Source organism: Chrysemys picta, chromosome 2 (assembly GCF_011386835.1).
Source record: "Chrysemys picta bellii isolate R12L10 chromosome 2, ASM1138683v2, whole genome shotgun sequence".
NCBI lineage: Eukaryota > Metazoa > Chordata > Testudines > Emydidae > Chrysemys > Chrysemys picta.
Window position 1 is genome coordinate 65,594,291 of NC_088792.1, and position 20,416 is coordinate 65,614,706.

A 20,416-nucleotide genomic window follows, 5' to 3' on the forward strand; every position below is an offset into this window, starting at 1 on the left:
TTTGGTATAAAATATTTTTATTTTAAAGCTATGAAAATTATTTTAAAAATATATATTTAATGTTTCTATTCACAGAACATTTGCTATTTCATAACATTAGTGGTCTGCTTTTCCTAGCCCGCCTGAATTTTATTCAAGATATTTACAGACATTTATTACTATCATTTTATATTTTTAAAAACCCCAGCATTACAGGACGCTGTACTAACGGAGATGTTTTATTTTCAGGATTCATTTAACCTATAGATTTTTAATGAAGCCAGAAAAAGCAATTATTTTCTGATGATTCAGAATTTCTTATTTCTTGAAGCATGTCTGTGGTTGACCACTTCTTCATTTGTTACCTGCAGCATGGCACCTTCCTGCCAAAGGAAAACAAAAATAAAGTGTATCTGAAGAGGTTTATCATGTATGTCTATCCATATTACCTATGGAAGAACTTCAGCAGTTTCAAAAATTATAAACAATTCATTAGTGTGCAGAACACAAAAGGAATACACCTTTGATTAGTTGTATACCTGTTCTTTAGGTGTGCAGCCTGTTTCAAGCAAGGAAACCAATACAAAAAATAAACTAGGGGCTAGATTCTACCAATTTACACATGCTGAGTAGCATGATATCATGTAAAATCTTTCTGATTTCAATGAGAAGAGTGTAAGGGTGACAGAATCTGGCACTAAGATTTATTAGCTGTAAGAACTAGAAGAGACCGTGGAAACCTCAGTATCCTAGCCAAATTCCAATTTAGGTAATAACATTCTGCATATATATAAAATTCCACCTGTAGTTACAATTGAAGAAGTTTTCACTTGTCCTCCTAAAGAAATACTATGCAGCATTAAAGAAGATTGGATGTCATATTCCTTACTAGAGGTAGATGCATTTCAGTAGTGAAGAAAATTCTCTATTATATAAACAATCTAAAGTTACTTGGGATCCTTCAGGGTGCAATGTGCTACATAAAATACTGAAGCCAGAATAGACAGATGCAGTACATTTCACTTCCAACAGCATAACACTATTGTACAGCTACTCTATCTTCATTGCACTTGTAACCATCAAAATCCCAAGAAAAATAAAAGGTTGCAAAGTGTAAAGAAAGTTTTATAATTTAATTAACTTGTGACCTACCATTTTAAACTACCAACACCAGGTATGGAACCCTTGCAAAACTTTACTAATGGACACTTGCAGGTCTCATTTGTTCAACTGTAGCAGTGTACAGTAGCAGCAGTCTATGCTTGTCGATGGCTCATATCAAAGCTAGATTCCAGTAGGAAAAAAATATGTTAAGTAGCTGAAATTTAAAAAAACATGTCAAAATTTAATACAAGAAAAAAAGATGGGATTCACAACATTCTCTTCAGTTGGTAATGGTTAACTCAATTCATTGCTATGTTAAACTACATATGATAACCACTATACTGAAAGAGACTGTCATAGTATTAGTTTCTTGTTTTTGGAACATTAAGAAAGGAAAAGTAAATAAGATCTTACCTAAAGAAGTTTAACTGAAGCTTAGAACTATTTTGCTCTACACCCTCAGCCTTCGTTGGCATCCTTATAAAACTACGGTAGTTAAAGCTTTGCAGAAATACAGCGCAGCTTTTTAAGACTGGCTGAACTTAGTGCCGTTTTCAAGAGTTCTCTTGTACTAGACCTGTGTCCCTGGAAGAGTACCTCGCTGGGGATATTTCCTTTCCTTGCCATTGAAGAAGCAGCATCTAAAAGATCTAAAAAGGTGTTTCTCCTTGCAGAGATATCCCTTAAGTTATCTAGATATTTTAAACCTGATAATTTACAGACAACATACTTTTTCTGACCAGCATTTAATTTTACATGTACAACAACAGCTTTGTATTATTTGTGGGACCTTATACTACCCACTCCTTGCCTTATTTTACAATATATATTTTTTTTAAAAAAAATCTATAATTACACAGTATTTCCTTTAGAATTATTTTATTAAATCAAATGTACAACAGCTTCTTAACTCTACACACGCACTTAAATTTTTTAAAAGGAAAACGTTATGTCTTATTACACCATGATCCTGGCTAATAGTTTTTCAAAACTTTGAGAAAAATCTTAAAAAAGGTTTCACATGTCACCTGAAACTTACAAATTTAACATTATCAAAGGAATGCTTCTACACTCTTACAAAGACCACTAGAAAGAAACAACAATTAAAAAGCTAAGAAACTGTCTCAAAGGCATTTTTACAATCCTTCCTCCACAGTAAGGTAATGTTATTAAATAATCCAATCCATTCACAAAATGGCTCTCTGCATCTGCTCTGGTGTCTTCTGCCATATCACTGCATATTTATGCATGACTGAGTAAGTGTTTCCTTAACATTGTTATTTCGATAACCTGAAGCTGTTCTGTTACCTCTGGGCTCTCATCCTCTCCTATTTATACAGTGAAGCCTGTTTCAACAGAAGTAAAGAGTAAAAAATAGGTTATGAAATTATCCATCTAATGAATTTTTAAAGGAAAGATAATATGATCCTAAAAAGCTTTTACTCCTGCAGCTAAGTCTCAAGAAACACTGCAATTTTAGCACTTATAAAGATACTTACCCATGGCAAGTTTGTAGAAGCTCAGTAACGGCTCCTCCCTCCATATCCACCACTTCCTCCACTGCCTCCTGGACCATAGTTTCCTGCATTTTTGGAACAGGATAGAGGACATTTACATCTTTATTTTTTTAAACCCAGGCACATTTACTGTATATTTACAAGAAGATTATATTCAGTTTAATTCAAGAGGACAATGTGCACATCACCTTGAATATAAAGCTAACATGTAATTGTCCTCTATGAGAGATTATCCCCCCCAAGAACTGTCTTGATAATCACATTTTGAAAACAGAACAAGATTCTTGCAGCAAGAGAAATTCCAATGGTTTAAACATATAATCAAATAAGGAAATTCATGCTGCACACTCTTGGGGCCTGATCATGCAACAAGTATTATATGGGTACATCAGTCCACCCACACACTACACCTTAAAGAAAACTGGTCTGAAGTAAATTTCCCTTTGCGTGCTTTGCACATGTAAAGCATTATTGCTTAGAAGCTACAGAGGGTCCTGTGGCACCTTTGAGACTAACAGAAGTACTGGGAGCATAAGCTTTCGTGGGTAAGAACCTCACTTCTTCAGATGCAAGAAGTCTTGCATCTGAAGAAGTGAGGTTCTTACCCACGAAAGCTTATGCTCCCAGTACTTCTGTTAGTCTCAAAGGTGCCACAGGACCCTCTGTTGCTTTTTACAGATTCAGACTAACACGGCTACCCCTCTGATGCTTAGAAGCTGCTGACCAAAAAGAAAAGGCAGAAATATTATAATGAGCCTAATATGGGAGAGAGAAAGAACAAAAAGTTTAGCGGAGAGTAGTGAGTCGGTGGTAATTACTACTATAGTAAATAATTTGTTCACATTGCTCTGACTAATGCTAAGGGATGTAAGGAGGAGGCTTATTTGGGGGGGAAAAAAAACCATTGCCAAAACTAATTATTGTCTGACTGATATCCCTATGACATTTACCAACACTAAAATTTGGAAGGGGCATGGAAGAAGTGATATTACATCATATATCACATTTTACAAACAAACAGACTTAATGGGCATGAAGTTAGTATCCCAAAACTAACTCTATATTGACCAGACCACTGAGAGTTCATACCTGACCCAAGTACAATCTGGTAAACAAAAACTATTAGTAAACATATATACATATTTAAAAAACAACACAAAAAAAAACCCTAACTGTTCCTGCTTTGAGAAAACTGGTCTTCACACCAAATAGTGATCTTGCTGTTTGAAATCATCATACTGTTTTAATGCTGATAATTTATTTTTCTTTTGGGCGCACTCACAGATAACCACTACCACTCTTTGCACTATTGTTTACTAGCTCTAAAATTCTGCTGGCAAGTGGGATTTACAAAAGACTATGCAGCAATTCTCTACACAGGTTAACTGGTTCGTGTCCCCTGGTCTCTACAAAGGATCAAAGGCCACTGAAAAGTTTGGTCCCAATTCAACCCATGACATATACAATACCTCCACCATATGGTCCCCCCATGTTCCTGCTACCACCAAAATTTCCACTCTTCATTGGACCATAGTTTGAGGGCTGTTGGTTATAGTTTCCAAAATCATTGTAGTTTCCACTTCCATAATTGCCTATATTATTGACACAAAAAGAGCTAAATGTAAGAATTATTTCTCTGTTATTACAAACCTAACAAATCAAGACTAAAAAAACAAAAACAAAAAAAAAGTAATAAGAAGAGGAATGTCTTTCACTAAAGTCAATTATTTTTCCTCACTGACCATAGAAAATGGCATACTGGTTTTGACAACAATTATGAAGTAAAATATTCTCAAGTCAATAATCTTGCTCAGGCTAGTCCAAAACTAAACTTTCAGTTAAATGTTTTAAGCAAATGTATTACCTCCTCCATAGTTGTCATAACCACCTCCGTAGCCCCCACCCTGGTTGCCATATCCAGGTCCTCCACCACCATATCCTCCTCTTCCTCCTCCATAACCAGGACTACCTCCAAAATTGCCACCTATTATGAAATAAGCCTTTAAATAGTAACTTTACATTATAAATGTCAGTTGTACTATTCCTCAGATCACACAGTGTTCTGCTAAGACTAAGATTTTAGTTTTCTTCAGCATCAGTCTACTGAAGGACAAAAAAGGCCAACAGGAAGCTTTGAAGGGCGATTTCTACAAATAGAAATTTTTAAAGCTATATACTCCCCCGTAACTGTTTAGTCTGACTGCAGTTTTTGCCTAAGGATTAAAACAAAAATGATACCAATGCATGATATTTAGATCTAAAGAGACAGGTTTTTCTTTACATAAATCCTGAATTTTTCAGAAAGCTGATTAGTTTAGGAAAGCACTGCTGAGCAACAGTGAGCTGCAGTTAATACTACATTTTCGAGTCTCTAAAAAGTTACTTTCTTTACCAGTTCTTTTGACAGACTTTCTGCATAACGGAACACAAAACGTTAGTATAGAAAGGAAAAACTCAGTGCAAGACATGATTTTTTACTAGGGTGAAGGCTTTGAGTGTGTGGTTCAGGCATGGGGGAGGAAATTGTACATAAGCATGAGCCATCAGGATGAACTAATTACTTTGAGTAGTGTGGCAAAAGTATTATATACTTCCAAATGAGAAACATGGATTTGAATGCAAGAAGGCCTTAGGGAAAACAACCAGACTGGTTATGCTTGCACACATTTATCAGCAAGTGCAGGTCTTTAGGTGTAGCATAATCTAGCACTGGAGTGAGATAGCCAAAAATAGGGCTGAAAAAGAAAATGAGAAAAACTGCAGATAGAAATCAGGTTTTCAGGGGCAGGAGACGAGGGACATATGGCAAACCACACAGTTAAAGACCAAGGATTAAAACTAGTCAGCAGTTATTTATTGTTCTTGAACCAGATCAATATGGCTCTACTGCTTAAGATGATTAGTAACAGAAAATACAGAACCTTTTCAAAGTATGAGAAGTTACAAAAACCCACTAGTCTACACTAACCTCCTGGTCCTCCACCATATCCATTGTATCCATCACCAAATCCACGACCACTTCCATATCCATCTGTTGGAAATAAGTATTTGTTTTAGTTCATCTGCACGGAACTAGAAAAAAAGTTTACTCTTAATAGTGAGCTGGAATTTTTAAAATACATAAAGATGCTTTAAATTTTTAAAATTGAGATGACAAATTATAGTTCTTTAAAAAAAAAACCCACAAAAACCAGTTTATTTTTAAACCTACAAAATACAAGCAGATGCTGTGTGTATGACCCTTTCAAAAACTGGTGTCACAAATACCATATTTGAGATCAACTCTTGCAGGAGAAACATAATACCCTAAACACAGATCATGAAATTTCAACCATTATAAACTGCTGTATTCATCTGATATACAAATTTCAAAATGTTACAGTAGTTTTCAAACTGTGACTAACCTTCTCTAAGGATAAATAAAATCACTTTGGGGACTGGTATTTCTCGTATTTATTTTCAGCGCCCCCCTCCCCCCAACCTGAAAAAAAGACCCACAGCCATTTCTAGGGGGTATATATGAGAAGTATAATGGACTTGGATAATTTGAATTTAAAACTTCAGACATATGCACCCTAAACCAAGAAATACACATCTGTCAGAAACAAGGCATACAACCATCACCTTAAATAATCATCTTCTCTTAAAGAAGAGTTGCATTTCTGGACTTGAACTGAAGATTGGCAACCAGGAAGCTGCTACCTTGACAATTATTTATACTTAAAAGCCCACTCTAAAATTGTAATAATTTACTCTAGCAATCTGTTCTATTACTTTGTATACAGTCTCTAAAATGGACCAGGTCACAGTGCTTCTTTAGATTATGTGAACTAGCATCTCAAAAACACTGACTTCATACATTTATATAGATTCATTTCAATTTTGTTATTTCTAATCAGAAAGGTTAGTATTGTCATATTAAGAGGTTTGTTATTAGTCTTTTCTAAAAGAAGATTTTGTTGCCAATACTGCAGTAGATGGTAGTAACCTACAGAGCAAACTGAAATCCAAAAAACACATGATAAACCTGATAGCCTTACCAGATCCACCTCTGAAGTTGCTTCCTGGTCCTGGACCAAAGTTGCCACCACCTCCACGCGAATCCCCAAAGCCGAAGTTACCTAGGATGATTTTAGATTCCTGTTAAGTATGTATTATAGGAAAACTAAACCCAAGAGCATAAAGTGAAACTCAAATACCTCCTCTTCCACTCCTAGAACTTTGAACTTCTTGCATTTCTTGTCTAGATAAAGCTTTTCTTACTTCTGCATTATGGCCATTGATGGTGTGGTATTTCTGCACTGTAAATCATAAAAATTTAAGAAATTACATGCAGTAAAAGATGCTTCTACAGTTTAACTCAGGAATGGCTAAATTGCCAAAGAAAATCATTTTTCCTCCTCACATTTTTGCAATACCAATTCCAATCATCCAGAAGTCTAAATTATAAAGATGACAGGATAATTTCAGGTAGTATTATTGCATGCTCCTACAAACATTTATGCATGTAAGTAATCCAATTAAATTTAAAAACTTACTCACATGCTTAAGTGTTATCTATATCAGGTCCTTAAGTAGCAATATTGTAAGATGAAATTGTGGAATGAAGTTTACTTACATACAATTTTATCCACAGGATCATGGTCATCAAACGTAACAAAGCCAAAACCTCTCTTTTTACCAGATTGTCTATCTGTAATTATTTCAATAGTGTCAATTTTCCCATATTCCTCAAAGTAGTCTCGAAGGTGGTGTTCCTCAGTATCTTCCTTAATTCCACCAACAAACAGCTTTTTCACAGTAACATGAGCACCAGGTTTTCCAGATTCCTTGAAAGAATTAAATATTTTTTTCAAAACTACTAAGGTAGTAGAAGAGAGAGTTTTGCATATGGACTCTATCATGATCTTAAAGACAGTTAACTTGAAATCTAATCAATTTTAAGAATTTACAGTGTTTTCAAGTAAACCATATCTGGAATGCCTGTGCCTTTTTTTAATTTTACAATCATTTTGCTATTTTTTAAAGCAACTACCTCTGGTTGCTATGTGAAAAGCTCTAAACAAGCAAGAGGGGAACAGGCTATGCTGCAGAAAGAATGAAAATGATTATACATGAAGTGTAATCAAAAGTACAAAGTTATAGATAGATAGATAGATAGATAGATAAAACTGAAATATTAGGAGAAATCTCACATTTACTTGCAAGAATAGTAAGTAACAAATTTTCAGGCAGAAATGTGATCTATAAACTGACTGGGTCCTTTTCATTTTAACCAACTGTATTCAAATTCCAGACAACTTCATTTAATTTGTCTGCCTATCTTTTAAATGCCAGATAACTTTAGGTGAAATCCTGGCCCCACTGAAGTCACTAGCAAAAAACTCCCATTGTCTTCAGTGGTGCCAGAATCTCATCCTTGATCTCTAGTCCCAAAAAGAACAGCTCCCCAAATGCTGCTTCTTTGACTAGGATATCCAACCTAAAACAGTAGGGATTAAACGGTAGGGACTTTTGATATTTACGGCCCCACCCATGGAGTAGTCACTCAACCTAAAAAGCGGAAATGGTTTCTGTCAATCAAGTCCTAAATTCAAACTGGCAGAAGCCAACCTCTGCATGTGTACTGCTGTAAAGCGTCTACAAATGGTAAGATGAAGAAAGGAAAAGGAAAAAGGCATGTGCCCATAACCAGAGCCTCTTCGTTATAAGAAAAAGTAAGCACTGAAATGTCTATCGGTAAGAATAAGCTAGTTTCTCACCAAATCAGAGACAATCTTTCATAACGTAAAAAGCCTCTGTTTTTCAGTACTTTGCTCACCTCTCTGGCTACTGCTCGTTTTGGCTCAACTACCCTTCCATCAATTGAGTGAGGTCTTGCAGCCATGGCTGCATCAACTTCGGCCATGGAGGAGAATGTTACAAAACCAAATCCTCTCGATCGTTTGCTTGCAGGATCCCTCATCACCTGCAAACAAGTCAGGAAGTTTTATTATTCCACTATTAAGTTTTCATACTACCGCTACAGCCAAGTATAAGTAAGGTCCTTAATTTTCTATTTGTTTTTTAATCGATTTTCACCTAAATTTTGGACCACTCAAGTACATGAAAATACTGATTAGGTTAAGAAAATGCAATACATTACATTAGGGAATTGTGTTACTAATAAGTTAGTCTAAGGGTAGGTCTACTCTACAGGGGCACAGCTATGGTGCTATAGCTATGCCACTATAGCAGTGCCTTAGTGCAGATACTTCCTACATCAACCAAAGGGTTTTTCCATCTATGTTGTTAATACACCTCTCCGAAAAGGGGTAGCTAGGCTGATGAAAGAATTCTTCCATTGACCTATCTTCATCTACAGTGGAGGTTAGGTCAATGTTTCACAGGGCGCAAAATTTCACATACCCTAAGCGATGTAGTTAAGTCATCTAATTTTTAGATGTAGACCAGGCCTACGTGTAAATGTGAAGCTGTCTGTTAAAGTAAGGCAACGTAGTGGAAGATTAACACATGCATGCGCGCGTGTGCACGTGCGTTTTTTCAAGTCCTAAAAAAAAAAAAAAAAAGCCAGAACCTTCCTGCTCCGGCAACCTGCTCCAAATGGAAACTAAACCTGCATTTACTTTAAATACTCGTATGTGTCTCTATTTGTTCCTTTTTTTTCCCTCTTGTTCTCCTATCCTGCAAAGTTAACCCAAAAACCTGAAGTTAGGGGGTAAAAATTGGTGCACAAAGCTTATTTTTGTAATGAACATCACCAGATTTCTGGGAAATTTAAAACAAAATAAAAACCAAAAGTAATGGGCCGTGAGCATAAGTCTTCATATCTTTAATTTAGATTTTCTTTGCTTTCTACGCAAAAGCAGATGTTTGAACCCAATTACCCATACTGATTAAATTAAGTATTTGCATGGTATAATTCTGCATTACAGAAGTGAAAAAATTGGCTTTACCCTCCATCATCCATATTGTTCATGAAATTGTTGACTTCAACTGCAATTTATACATAAAGCTTTTTAAAGATTTCACATACAGGAATCAACTAGATGCTTCCATTTGCCTTCTTATACTTCAGAAAATGGCAAGCAATTTTTACAAAGTTGTAAAGTCCACATTATCAGCATATATTAGCACATGCAACTTACCACACAGTCTGTAAGTTTCCCCCATTGCTCATAGTAGTTTCTCAAACTTTCTTCTGTTGTTTCAAAGCTTAAGCCACCAATGAACAGTTTGCGAAACTGCTCCTTTTCTCTCTAATTTAGAGAATATAGTATTAATGTCATTTGCAATTCTCCCATAGTACTGTCTGAGAAGACAGTCTGACATTAGACATGTTCACAAATGTCAATGAATATTCATTTTCACCAAAATGATTATGATTATTTGAAGTTGTATTATTGCCATTCAGTACAGACCCATATATTATAAAGGTAGCGCTTGACAATTTCACAGGTTTTTTTAAATTACCTTCCTTCGCCTCAGAAATATATTAAAAATGAAAATTAGGTTTTAAGTACTTAGAACTGGAGAAGTGCCCTCTGAAACACCATCAAGTTTTCCTTCCTGCAATAGCATCTTCTTTAAAAAACCATAGATTATAATTGATGAGCTGTGCTCTCTTTACAGTAACTCCTCACTTAACAGTTATGTTCCTGAAAAACGCAACTTTAAGCGAAACAATGTTAAGCAAATCCAATTTCCCCATAAGAATTAATGTAAATGAGGGGGTTAGGGTCCAGGGAATGTTTTTTCCACCAGACAAAAAATACATATTTTTATTTATATCTATATCTATATATGAGAGAGAGAGACACACACACACACACAAAAGTTTTAAACAAACAATTTAATACTGGTACACGGTGATGATGATTGTGAAGCTTGGTTGAGGTGGAGGAGTCAGGGGTGGGATATTTCCCAGGGAATGCCTTACTGCTAAATGATGAACTAGCAATTGGCTGAGCCCTCAAGGGTTTACTCTCACACTCTACAAGGCAGCAGGAATGGAGGGAGGGGAGACAGCATCACAGACAGATTCACACACACACGGTGGGGGGCTGTGTGTCCGTCCTTTAAGTACGCTGACCCTACTCTTAAGTACACTGCCTTGTGAATTAGATCAGCTTGCTGAGACCAGAGCTGCTGCCAGCAAGCTCTCTCCCTCCTGAGCCCTGTTGTGTGTCCTCCCTGCTCTATGAAGATGGGGTAAGCGGGGTGTAGGAGCAGGGGGACACACTGACATTAGTCCCTCTCTTCCTCCCCTCCCTCATGCACAGCAAGCAGGAGTCTTGGGGAGAAGCTCCAAGGCGGAGGACAGGAGCAGCACATGGCAATGGGGGGAGGGACAACTGAACTGGCAACAATTGATAGCCTGCTGGGCAGCTGCTGCACATGGAACTTAGGGGAGCTGATAGGGGACTGCCGGTCCACCTTGGTTCCAAGCCCCCACTAGCTAGTTGCAACAGGCTGCTCTTCCCCCAAGCAGTGGACAAAGCAGGCAGCTGCCAAAGGACATTAGAAGGGAGCACTGCACAACTTTAAAGGAGCATGTTCCCTAATTGATCAGCAACGTAACCTGGATGACTTTAAATGAGGAGTTACTCTGCTAGATCACAAGATACCAATTTATGTTGTTCATTCCAAAACGCAGGCTATTTTATTTTTAAATATAAAATAAAGTGTTTGTGCTCAAATTGATGTTCACCAATACAAACCAGAAAAGGAGAAACAAGCTTCTATATGAGGCACACAAAAAAGGGGAGTGGGGGTGCTTCTTTAATAAAATAAAAACGTATAGGCTCATACACCAAAAACCTTAAGCTATTAAATAAATATTTCATCAATTCATTCACATGTGGAGAATTAAAGCTCTCATGAGGTGCACATTAAGGAGCTATGGGAGTTTTGCCATTGACTTCAATATGAGTAGGATCAGGCCCCAACTGGGAAGCAGCTTACCATTTCTTTCCTCATTTTATCTGAAGTGTGGCTATTTTCGAGTAAGATATGGGGGCTGTTTTCTAGGGAAATTATGTGAAGGCAAACAGATTTTATGTTTTGCAGTTCTAAGCAGCAGTAAGCGGTCATACAATATACTTTAAAAAAAACCTAAACTATTGAAAAGCAGGTAAAATAAAGATCTAGCCTTTAGAAAGGCAAATTTATCTTTTGCTAGTCAGTTGATTAAGGCCATCAGAAAACTAAGGTATGTACCAGGGGTGGCCAAACCAAGGGTTGCAAGGTGCATGCAGGCTCTTTTGCACTAAGGGCAGCTCGCTGAGCCCCGCCCATCCTCCACCTACCAGACTTGGGCTTCAGCCCTGCAGTAAACACATGCTGAGGCTCAGGGCTTCAGTAGGAGTGGGGTTCAGGCAGGTGCCCCTGGCTCTCGAACTTCTGAAAATTATAGTATGTGGCTTGGAGGGTACGTAAGTTTGGCCATCCCTGGTATATAGTATATTTTATGATACTGAAGCAGCAATATATAAAGAGGAGGAATAAAAGCAATTCATCTTAAAATGGCCAACAGCTGAAGTTTATTGAATCAGGGACAATATTCACTGTGTGTACTATGTCTAGCATGATGGTACCATGATCCTGACTGAGGTGTTAAGATGCTACCATAATACATAATAGCCAAAGTTATGAAGAACTCAATTAACAGCTGAAGAGTTTATTATGAAACTGGAGAAGAATCACTACCTTGGAAAGGAAGCAGCTATTAGCACAATTAGAAATTTCAAGATCAATAAAAGTTTCCAGAGCAGTTTACACCATCAAAAAGATGGAATGAATGCCTTGTTGCATTTGTTTGCCCCGATATTGGATACCTAATTATTCCCTCGCAAAATTCTGCTTACCCACTCACTTGGGTAAGTAATTTTGAAAGGCCAGATCCTTTTTCCTTTAGAATCATCATGTTTGGGATGAAGAGACACTTACTAATGATAAATTTTGGGAATACTGATAAATTTTAATGGGTTACTTTTCAAGTCTTCAAAAACATGTCTCTCTCTCTCTCTTTTTTTTTTTTTTTAAAGTATTGGCTTGGTCAAATTTGCTCTAATACAGAATTTGTAAAAACTGAGGTTACACACACACACACACACACACACACACTTCAATTTTTGGTTTATTTTAATGGAAATAACTTCAAAAAAATTCCTGCATATTTTATACCGCCAACACTGGAGCATTGGACTAGGGTACAAGAACCTAATAATACTGACCAGAACCAGACTATTAACAAAAGTGTAGCTGGCTAATCTGTTTCACTATTCATGTTGAGAGAAAAAAAAGGTAGTCTAACAGGTAATCAAAAACTAACATTGAGCATTTGAAAAAAATACTTCAGGCATTACACAAGATTTTTTTTTTAAATAGTTTTAAAAGCAGTATCCCCTTCAATTTATTTTCCAGTTGAATTTTCTCATTGACCAATAAATGCTTCTTGATCTTGCCTAAAGACTTACATAGTGTGCCCCAATAGCTGAAAGAAATTATTAGAGAAAGAATACTGAATCTGCTTTTGATATAGCTGCATATCCTGCTGCCTCTCTCAGGCTCTGCAGTCAGTAGGTAGGTTTGCAACAATGATGTAAAAAGTCTTACTGTTCAATTTTATCATTCTAGTTACTTTACTGCACTGCTGCAAAACAATCTGCAAAGCCTGAAGAAAGCAGCAGGCACACAGAGGCCTGGTCCACACTAACCCCCCACTTCGAACTAAGGTACGCAAATTCAGCTACGTTAATAACGTAGCTGAATTCGAAGTACCTTAGTTCGAACTTACCGCGGGTCCAGACGCAGCAGGCAGACTCCCCCGTCGATGCCACGTACTCCTCTTGCCGAGCTGGAGTACCGGTGTGGACCACTTCCGGGATCAATTTATCGCGTCTAGACAAGACACAATAAATTGATCCCAGAAGATCGATTGCTTACCGCCGGACCCGGCGGTAAGTGTAGACCTACCCAGAGAGTCTTATCAAAAGCTGAGTCAGTACTAACCCATATACAGACCCCAAAAATCCCAATTTTTTTTTTTAAACACAATATTCTTCAAGCTGCTAACAACGGAAAGAGAAGAAATGGGAAGATAAAGGACCTGAATCTACCATTAGTCAATGGGAATATTTGGGCCACTGCATGATGATATGAGATATTTGCATAAACATTTTATTTTTCACAAAGCACACTCTCACCTCAAACTCTTAACTGGAGTGGGGGAAAGCAGAGTCAGTGTTTGGCAGAAATGGACTGCTAATGAAACTTAGATCAAATCGCTATCATTTGGCATGCAAGCAGACCAAAGCAGGTATTTTTAAATTACATATACTGGCAACAGATGATCTTCAGAAAGTATTTCAAGCCCTGTAAATAATTATTACTATAATAAGCAGCATTGTTGTAGCCATTTTGGTCCTAGGATATTAGAGAGACAAGACAATGGAAGTTGGTCCAATAAAACACAGTACCTCCCCACCTGGTCCACCTAGACTCTATGATATGAAACTTCTGGTGATCTGCAGAACACTTGGTAACTAGTTTCTTGCAAGACAGCTAAAAATATATGTAATTGTGTAATATTTTCACAACACAAGCAAAATGCTACTGAGACAAGAGGCAGCCAGCATGACCAGGAAGGAAAAAGGGGTAGCCCAGTAAACAGCCTAGTCCCCCTGTTAAATTGATGTTTGCACTAAGAAAGTTTGAGAACATTATAGGCAAAGAACTGTTTCAGGGGGGTGGGGGAGAGGGTGGAGCAGCATGCTGTGACCTAAAATAAAGTAAGTTTCAGTGCTAAAGTTTTCATACTGTGACCACACACTTCAGTTAAGGATTAGCTACAGAAATAATATTCTGAAGTTTGCCATTGGAGTCTCAACTTTTAATTACCATGTGGTACATCAAAAATAGCATGTCCCAAAGTACAGTACTGACTTGCTCAAGTACGTAACCCCATGCCATGCTCTGCCTTGGATGGCACATGGACTCTGAGTTTTGAGACTTCTAGGGAGTGAAGGGGGAAGGGCACACAGATTACTCTGCTGACAGAAACACCACTTTCCACTAGGGAGCTCTGTCGGCATAGCTACACTGATCTAATGTTTGTAGTGAAAAGCAAGGCCCAAGTGTCTCATATAGCAACTTAAAAGAAAGCCTTCAGGTAAAATGAAATACCATCAATTAATTCCAGAGTTAAAATTAATTGGTATAAAATACACATGACACAAACCATCTGATGGTTTTCCTTCATTCTATTATAATCTTGGTGAAAACTCATTTTTGTACAAAATTACAATAAAAGAATAGGGTATAACCGGTCTTTAGATCTTTCCATAATGCATCTTCCCCGCACTCGGACGATGGGTAAGATTATGATGAGTAACTAGGAGTCTGCCTATTCTAAGAGATACAATGTCCCACGACATGAGCGAATCTCCAAAGGGTGGGGAAAAGTGGAACCTCTTTTTGAGAGGACAGCGTCCAATCACAAGGAATGTGTTTTATAGAACACCACCTACAGAGGCAGGGAACGAATGGCTCTAAACTGTTGCAAACTCGAGCAGGTTAAGATCATAATCAACAAAAATGGCGGCCAGAGATAGAAGAGCGGGAGCTTCAGATCAGCATCCGAGAACTGCGTGCCCGCCAAAAAAAAGGAGCGCCGAGGGATGAGGCCCCTAAGGGATGATGGGGGGGGGCAGATTCCCCGGTCCCCCAACACTGCGCAGCCTCTACTCAAAAGGAGCTAGTCCTATTGACTCCACGAGTCCTCCTCAGCGTCCCCACCCAACGCGGCAGCAGGACTGGCGCCGCAAAGGCCTGAGAGCATCAAGCGCAAAGCGGCGGCCGCGCCGCGCCCGCCATGTGGCGGTGCCGGGAGACTGGGGCCGCCGCGAGGGGCCAGAGCAGGAAAATGGTTGCTGCTTTGGAGCGCGCGCCCACTGTGGGGAGAGCGATGCCGCGGAGGAGGGGAAATCGTCTCTGGCCGGCCGCTAAGGGTCGGCTACGGCCGCTCCACCAGCCCCCCGCCCTCGGGAAGAGGGCCCCGGCTACCCCAGCCCCTCTCCCTCGGGCCGGAACAGAACTAGCTACCGCCCTTCTCAGCCAACCCACCTGCTCCCAGACACCCCCCACCCCTCCCGCCACGGAGAGATGCTGCGCCTCTCCCTACCCGCCACTCCTCTCAGGCGTTTCATGGCGGAGGTTCCCTGCCGCAGGGCCCGGTCACCTCCCCTCCCAGGCCCGGGACTATTCACCCCCCCCCCCCACCACCCGTCCCGCTGCCATTTTACCCCTCCCCCTTGTTACCGCCATTACCATCTGTGCCTCCCCGGCCTGATCCCGGCGTTTCGCAGGGCCAGAGAGAGACCCGGCTCGCTTACTGCCCTCCATGGTCACCCCTAGGGCGCACGCGGCTCGCTAGCGTAACGGGAGCTCGGTTAAACGGTCTGTCAGGCGGCTCTAGGACTCGCCTCCGCTTGCGCTGTTGCCGCAGCGTGTACCCCCGCCTCCCTGTGCTGCGCACCAGCCCAACGGCCGCCGGCGCTTCCAGAACCTTCCTCCCCTCTAACGTCTCTGCTACGGAAAACCACCAACTCTCGCCCACTGCGCCACCATGCGCATCAACTAACGGGAAAGTTCCAACTACTAGACCTGCGCTAAAAGCGTACAGTTTTACGAATAAGTCTTTCCTTACGTAAATATACTAACTACTGCAAACCAAAACGCACCTTTCGCAGCTGTACGAGCCAAATTTGCACTATTTGCGTACCATACACCTCGTGGTCTACGTAACCCTGTTCGAGAATAGGACTCAACCTTTCTAGTAATGGCTGCCTTAACTGTTACGTATTTTTAAATGCATCGCCACGCAGTGGTCTGTCCCTCGCTCCCCTTCCCACTCATAACTGTATTCGGCTGTTTTGATCGCGAGTGGAATTAAACACCCCCCGAGACGGCCCACAGTTCTGCGGAACGCTTCTTTGTGTTTCAATAGCGTAGTAAAAATTCAGCAACTCCTTTAGCAATGGCTCTCTCCGGAAAGAGCCGAAACAGGCGTCGTCGTGGACCTACTCCACTTCGGCACTGCCCGGGAAAAAACGAACGGCCACGGACTGTGATTCGATTCACTTCGACAGTTTCCGGAAAGAGCCGAAACAGGAATCATCGCCTAAAATGGCCTCTTCGGCAATTTCCGGCAAAAAAGCCGGAGAGCCTCTCGTGTCCGAGCAAAGCCGAAGCTGCTCGGCTCGGACTCTGCTCCCGCTTCGGGTTTTTTCCGGAAATTGCCGAAGCTGCCCGGAGACTGCTCCTCGCAGCAAAAGAGATATAATTAGCCAAAGGCCCCCTTTTCCCCACCTGTGGTGCAGGCAGGGACCAGTGGGGCAAACCCGGAGCGCGGTGAGTGCGCGCCCCCGAGATCTCCTTTGTTGGCGGGCTGGTCCCTTTGCCTTGGGCCGCCAGGGAGGAAGTGATAAGTGGCCGAATTTTGGCGCCAGCACCGAGACGCCGCCAGCCGGGCCCAAGATCGAGCGAGAAGGGCAGACCCCCTGGTAGCCAGCTCCGCGCACAGCGGCCCCGCAACAAAGGGTGAGTGCTGCCTCCGGCTCGCCGGGGAAATGGCGCTTCGGCGGCTCCCCTCCCCCTCGCCGAGCTCAGTGGGGAAATGGCCGCGGTCTCCCGCCGCCCGCCATCGGGAAAGAGGCCGCGTGGCCCCATCCTCCCCCTCCGGGCAAAGGAGTGAAGCGCCCCGAACTCCTCTGCCCCCCCCCCAAGATCCCCTCCTCACGCACCCCCTCCTCCTCCCCGCGCGGGAGCCGCCTCGCCCCGACCAGCCCCCACGTTCTCCTCCCTAACCGAGCTGCGAGCCCCCAACCCTCCTCTAACAGCCCCTCGGCCGACGCGGGGACTCTCCCCCGCCGGCTCTGCGCTCGGGCGCTGGGCCCGTCCCGGCTCGGAGCCGCGCCCAGGCAGAGGCTGGCAGTGGCCATTCGCCAGGCGGCCATAGCGCGCGCTCATGGGCCCCGGGACTCACCCAGTCGCTCTCTCTGTCTCCGCGAGGCATCTTGCTTCGCCCAGGCGCTCGCTGAGGCCGCGTCCCCGTGTTTCAAGCTGCCCTCTCGGAGAGAAGCCCTGGCTGGCCCCCCTCTCGCTCCCGCACTGGCGACACGGCAGCAGCAGTGGCAGGAGGCTGCAGCTCGCGTGTAGGCGGCGTTGTGCGCTGTGCCCCGCCGCCAGCTAGCGCGCAGCTCAGCGCTCACACCCCGCAGTAGCCGCCCCAGCCTCTGCCCCCACCCCCCTCAGATGTCGCTGCTGCTCAGTGCGCGCAGGGAGCAAGGAGGAGACGGGAAACCCGAGCCGCCGGGCACCATTGAAGTCTGTATCCTTCTCTCTTTCTCTCGCTTCCAATTTAACCTCGCCGTGAATTGGGCAGCGCCCCAAATCCCTTGCAGCTGGGCTCGTGTTTGGTGTAACTGCAGAGGTCCGGCCCCCCCGCCCCCCAACGCCGCCACCGTTGCCCGCCTTTAGCAGCCACCCCAGCTGAAGGGAAGTGGCGGCGTTGGGCGGGAGAAAGGGGAGCTGAGCCCCGGGATCTCTAGTGGGTGCCTCTCCCCCGAGGTAGGCGGAAGGTTCCTGGGCCTCAGCGTGGTGCAATGCGAGGAGAGTGGGGAGGAGAGTGGTTAGACACTGGAGCTGGGGGGCAGCCTGGGGAGATGCGGCAGCACCCACCGCGGAGGCTCAGTGGGCGCGTACCGTTCACTGGACAAAGCGAAGCGACCCGCACGGGGGGAGGCTTTTTCCCGCGGTCCGCCTGGCTTAGCCTTGGAGCGCAATGGTCGTGCTTGGCGAGGGGGCAACGTGGCGCTGGGAAGGGGCCGTCGCTCTCTTCTTAGAGCGGCTGTGTGAAATGGTGGAGGGCGGCTTTGGGCAACGCACATGACTTGCCGGGGCTGGCTGTCGTGTGGCCGCAGCTGTTCCCACCCCCCACAAGGGGAAGGGGACGCAGGGCTTCCTCCTCTATGTTGGGCTGCGGCTTCGCCCTACTCCGTGTTCGCCTAGTCCCGTTAGGACACCCAGGCCTTTTATGTGCACCCACCACAGGCCTGTCGCGCAGCCTTACCCTTCATCCCTCTACCACGGGCCTTTGTTTCCCTCCCCTCATCTCCTCTCAATGGAGACAAGACGAGGTGCCCAGCAGCAGGGCCCAACCCTCGCCCTCTGCCCCACCCTCCCCCCGGACTTGGCTACAATACCACCGCTCTGGCTGCCCGGGGATGAGAATTGGGCGGGATTGCTGAGTCAAAGGCCTCTTCTGGCCTTTAATAAAGGTTTCCCTTTGCCTTGCTCATTTTGTAGTTTGCAGGGGTGGGTGGTGAAATCTGTGCCCAGAGGTGATTAGTGTGAGAAACTGTGTGGGGAAGGGGATGAGTTTGCTTCATCCAGATCATATGTTTATATAATCTATTTAGGTTAATGAAATGTATATTTCTTAATTAAGTATTTTAGTCTTCAATATACCATGTGTGCAATTTGGCAGAGTTAATGTCTGTATTAGCCTTAACTCTTGCCTTCTGATCCTTGTTTGCAACATTACAGTTGCTTTAACATAATCTGCAGTTTATATGTATTTTCTGCTGTGTGAGGGTTACTGGTAACTTACTACTATATTACACTACAGATACTTAGCTGTTGCTAATTAAAATCTAACTTTTGCATCTTGAAAATGCTTTTAAATATCTCTTGGTTAACTGCTAGAATCAACACTTTTCCCATTGGGTTTAAGGAAATATACATCCTAATGGTTCTCCCCATCTCTCTGAAACATCTCTGCCTTATGCTGGTGGAAGGACATTCTTGTAACTCTTCATACACAATCAGTAGCAAGAGTGATGGCTAGCTTAATGGTGTGTTTGTGGGTTGACAAGGAAACTAGTAATCTACTTCTCTGGATTTAATCCACACTTGAAATGTTATGTGCAGTGAACACATTGGGGTTGGAACAAGGACCATGATTGTATTGGGATGCCTTTCTCTGAGTAATGTAAACTTCCTTTTAATTGTCATGCATTTTTCTAGTAAAAGCTCTGCAAGTCTGCAATAAAAATGGCCTCCAATAAAACTACATTGGTAAGTTCATGAGCACCTAAAATATATAAGGATTTAACCGAAGTATTTTTCTTCAAAATTATAACTTGGCATCTCCATGTAGAAGATACATCCACATCTCTCCTCCCCAGCATTATTCTGACTAAATTCTCAGATCCAGAAAGTAAGGCTAATAGAAAGGACATTAACTTTGGCTTAAATAAAACTGCTATCTTACAAACAAAACAAAAAAACTATCTTTTTAATGGAGGCCTATGCTCCATTTCAGCTCTCTGATTTAAAGTGAAAATTGTTTAATAACCTTTAACAGAAAACACTTTGAATTTTTTAGCCTCCTTTCAGCGCCCCATGTAATTCATTGTGTATTTAAAAAGGGCAAAAACATATTCATTTTAACTTCTCCCTAGCCGTTCAGGGAAAAATGATTGCAACTGCAGGCACAGTACAGGATGCGACAGGGCATAGTTAATATTGCTGTTGGAACTATTACTAGTAAATAACAATTCGCTTGGATTTCATAGGAGCGGAGATTATTAAATGTCTCCCCCACCTGGACCATTGTAACAGGGCTTTGGCAGATATCAAGTTACTGTGAAACTTCTTGATATTAAATTATGAGCCAAAAAACTTTGAAATTAAGGACAAATGGATGTCACAGTAGTTGCTCTAATATTCATTTAACTAATGGCAGTACATGT

The 20,416-nt window shown here is 42.1% G+C and overlaps 2 protein-coding genes across 24 annotated transcripts in view; one reads left to right on the forward strand and one right to left on the reverse strand.

The window, feature by feature from the left end:
• Positions 1-17,787, reverse strand: HNRNPA2B1 (heterogeneous nuclear ribonucleoprotein A2/B1). Of its 13 annotated transcripts, XR_010598319.1 has the most exons (13): positions 17,647-17,787; positions 9,749-9,859; positions 8,422-8,568; positions 7,219-7,429; positions 6,800-6,901; positions 6,641-6,721; positions 5,569-5,631; positions 4,465-4,584; positions 4,070-4,192; positions 2,583-2,665; positions 1,498-1,750; positions 1,132-1,263; positions 1-362 (listed from the first exon to the last, which is right to left on the reverse strand). XR_010598319.1 is itself a non-coding variant. In XM_065583378.1 (11 exons), exons 1-10 carry the CDS (start codon positions 16,002-16,004, stop codon positions 2,604-2,606), a joined length of 1,095 nt encoding a protein of 364 aa, XP_065439450.1. In that variant the 5' UTR covers positions 16,005-16,141; the 3' UTR covers positions 1,131-1,263; positions 2,583-2,603. The 13 variants fall into 13 exon arrangements, 6 of the variants coding, with proteins under 6 accessions (XP_065439450.1, XP_042717499.1, XP_023962614.1 ...); XR_010598323.1 differs by lacking the exon at positions 4,465-4,584; XR_010598325.1 differs by lacking the exon at positions 4,465-4,584 and having other exon boundaries at positions 1,132-1,297.
• CBX3 (chromobox 3) overlaps positions 16,227-20,416 on the forward strand; it is a 14,872-nt gene continuing 10,682 nt past the window's right edge. For 2 of the 11 annotated variants that reach the window (XM_024106859.3, XM_005290886.4), the window contains exons 1-2: positions 18,090-18,230; positions 19,689-19,739. In XM_024106859.3, the coding sequence (XP_023962627.1) occupies positions 19,716-19,739 (24 nt within the window). In that variant the 5' untranslated portion in view covers positions 18,090-18,230; positions 19,689-19,715. Of the gene's footprint in view, positions 17,202-17,846; positions 17,988-18,089; positions 18,231-19,118; positions 19,264-19,688; positions 19,740-20,416 lie in introns of those variants that run through there. The other 9 variants (XM_005290885.5, XM_005290883.5, XM_005290882.3 and 6 more) reach the window with 9 other exon arrangements.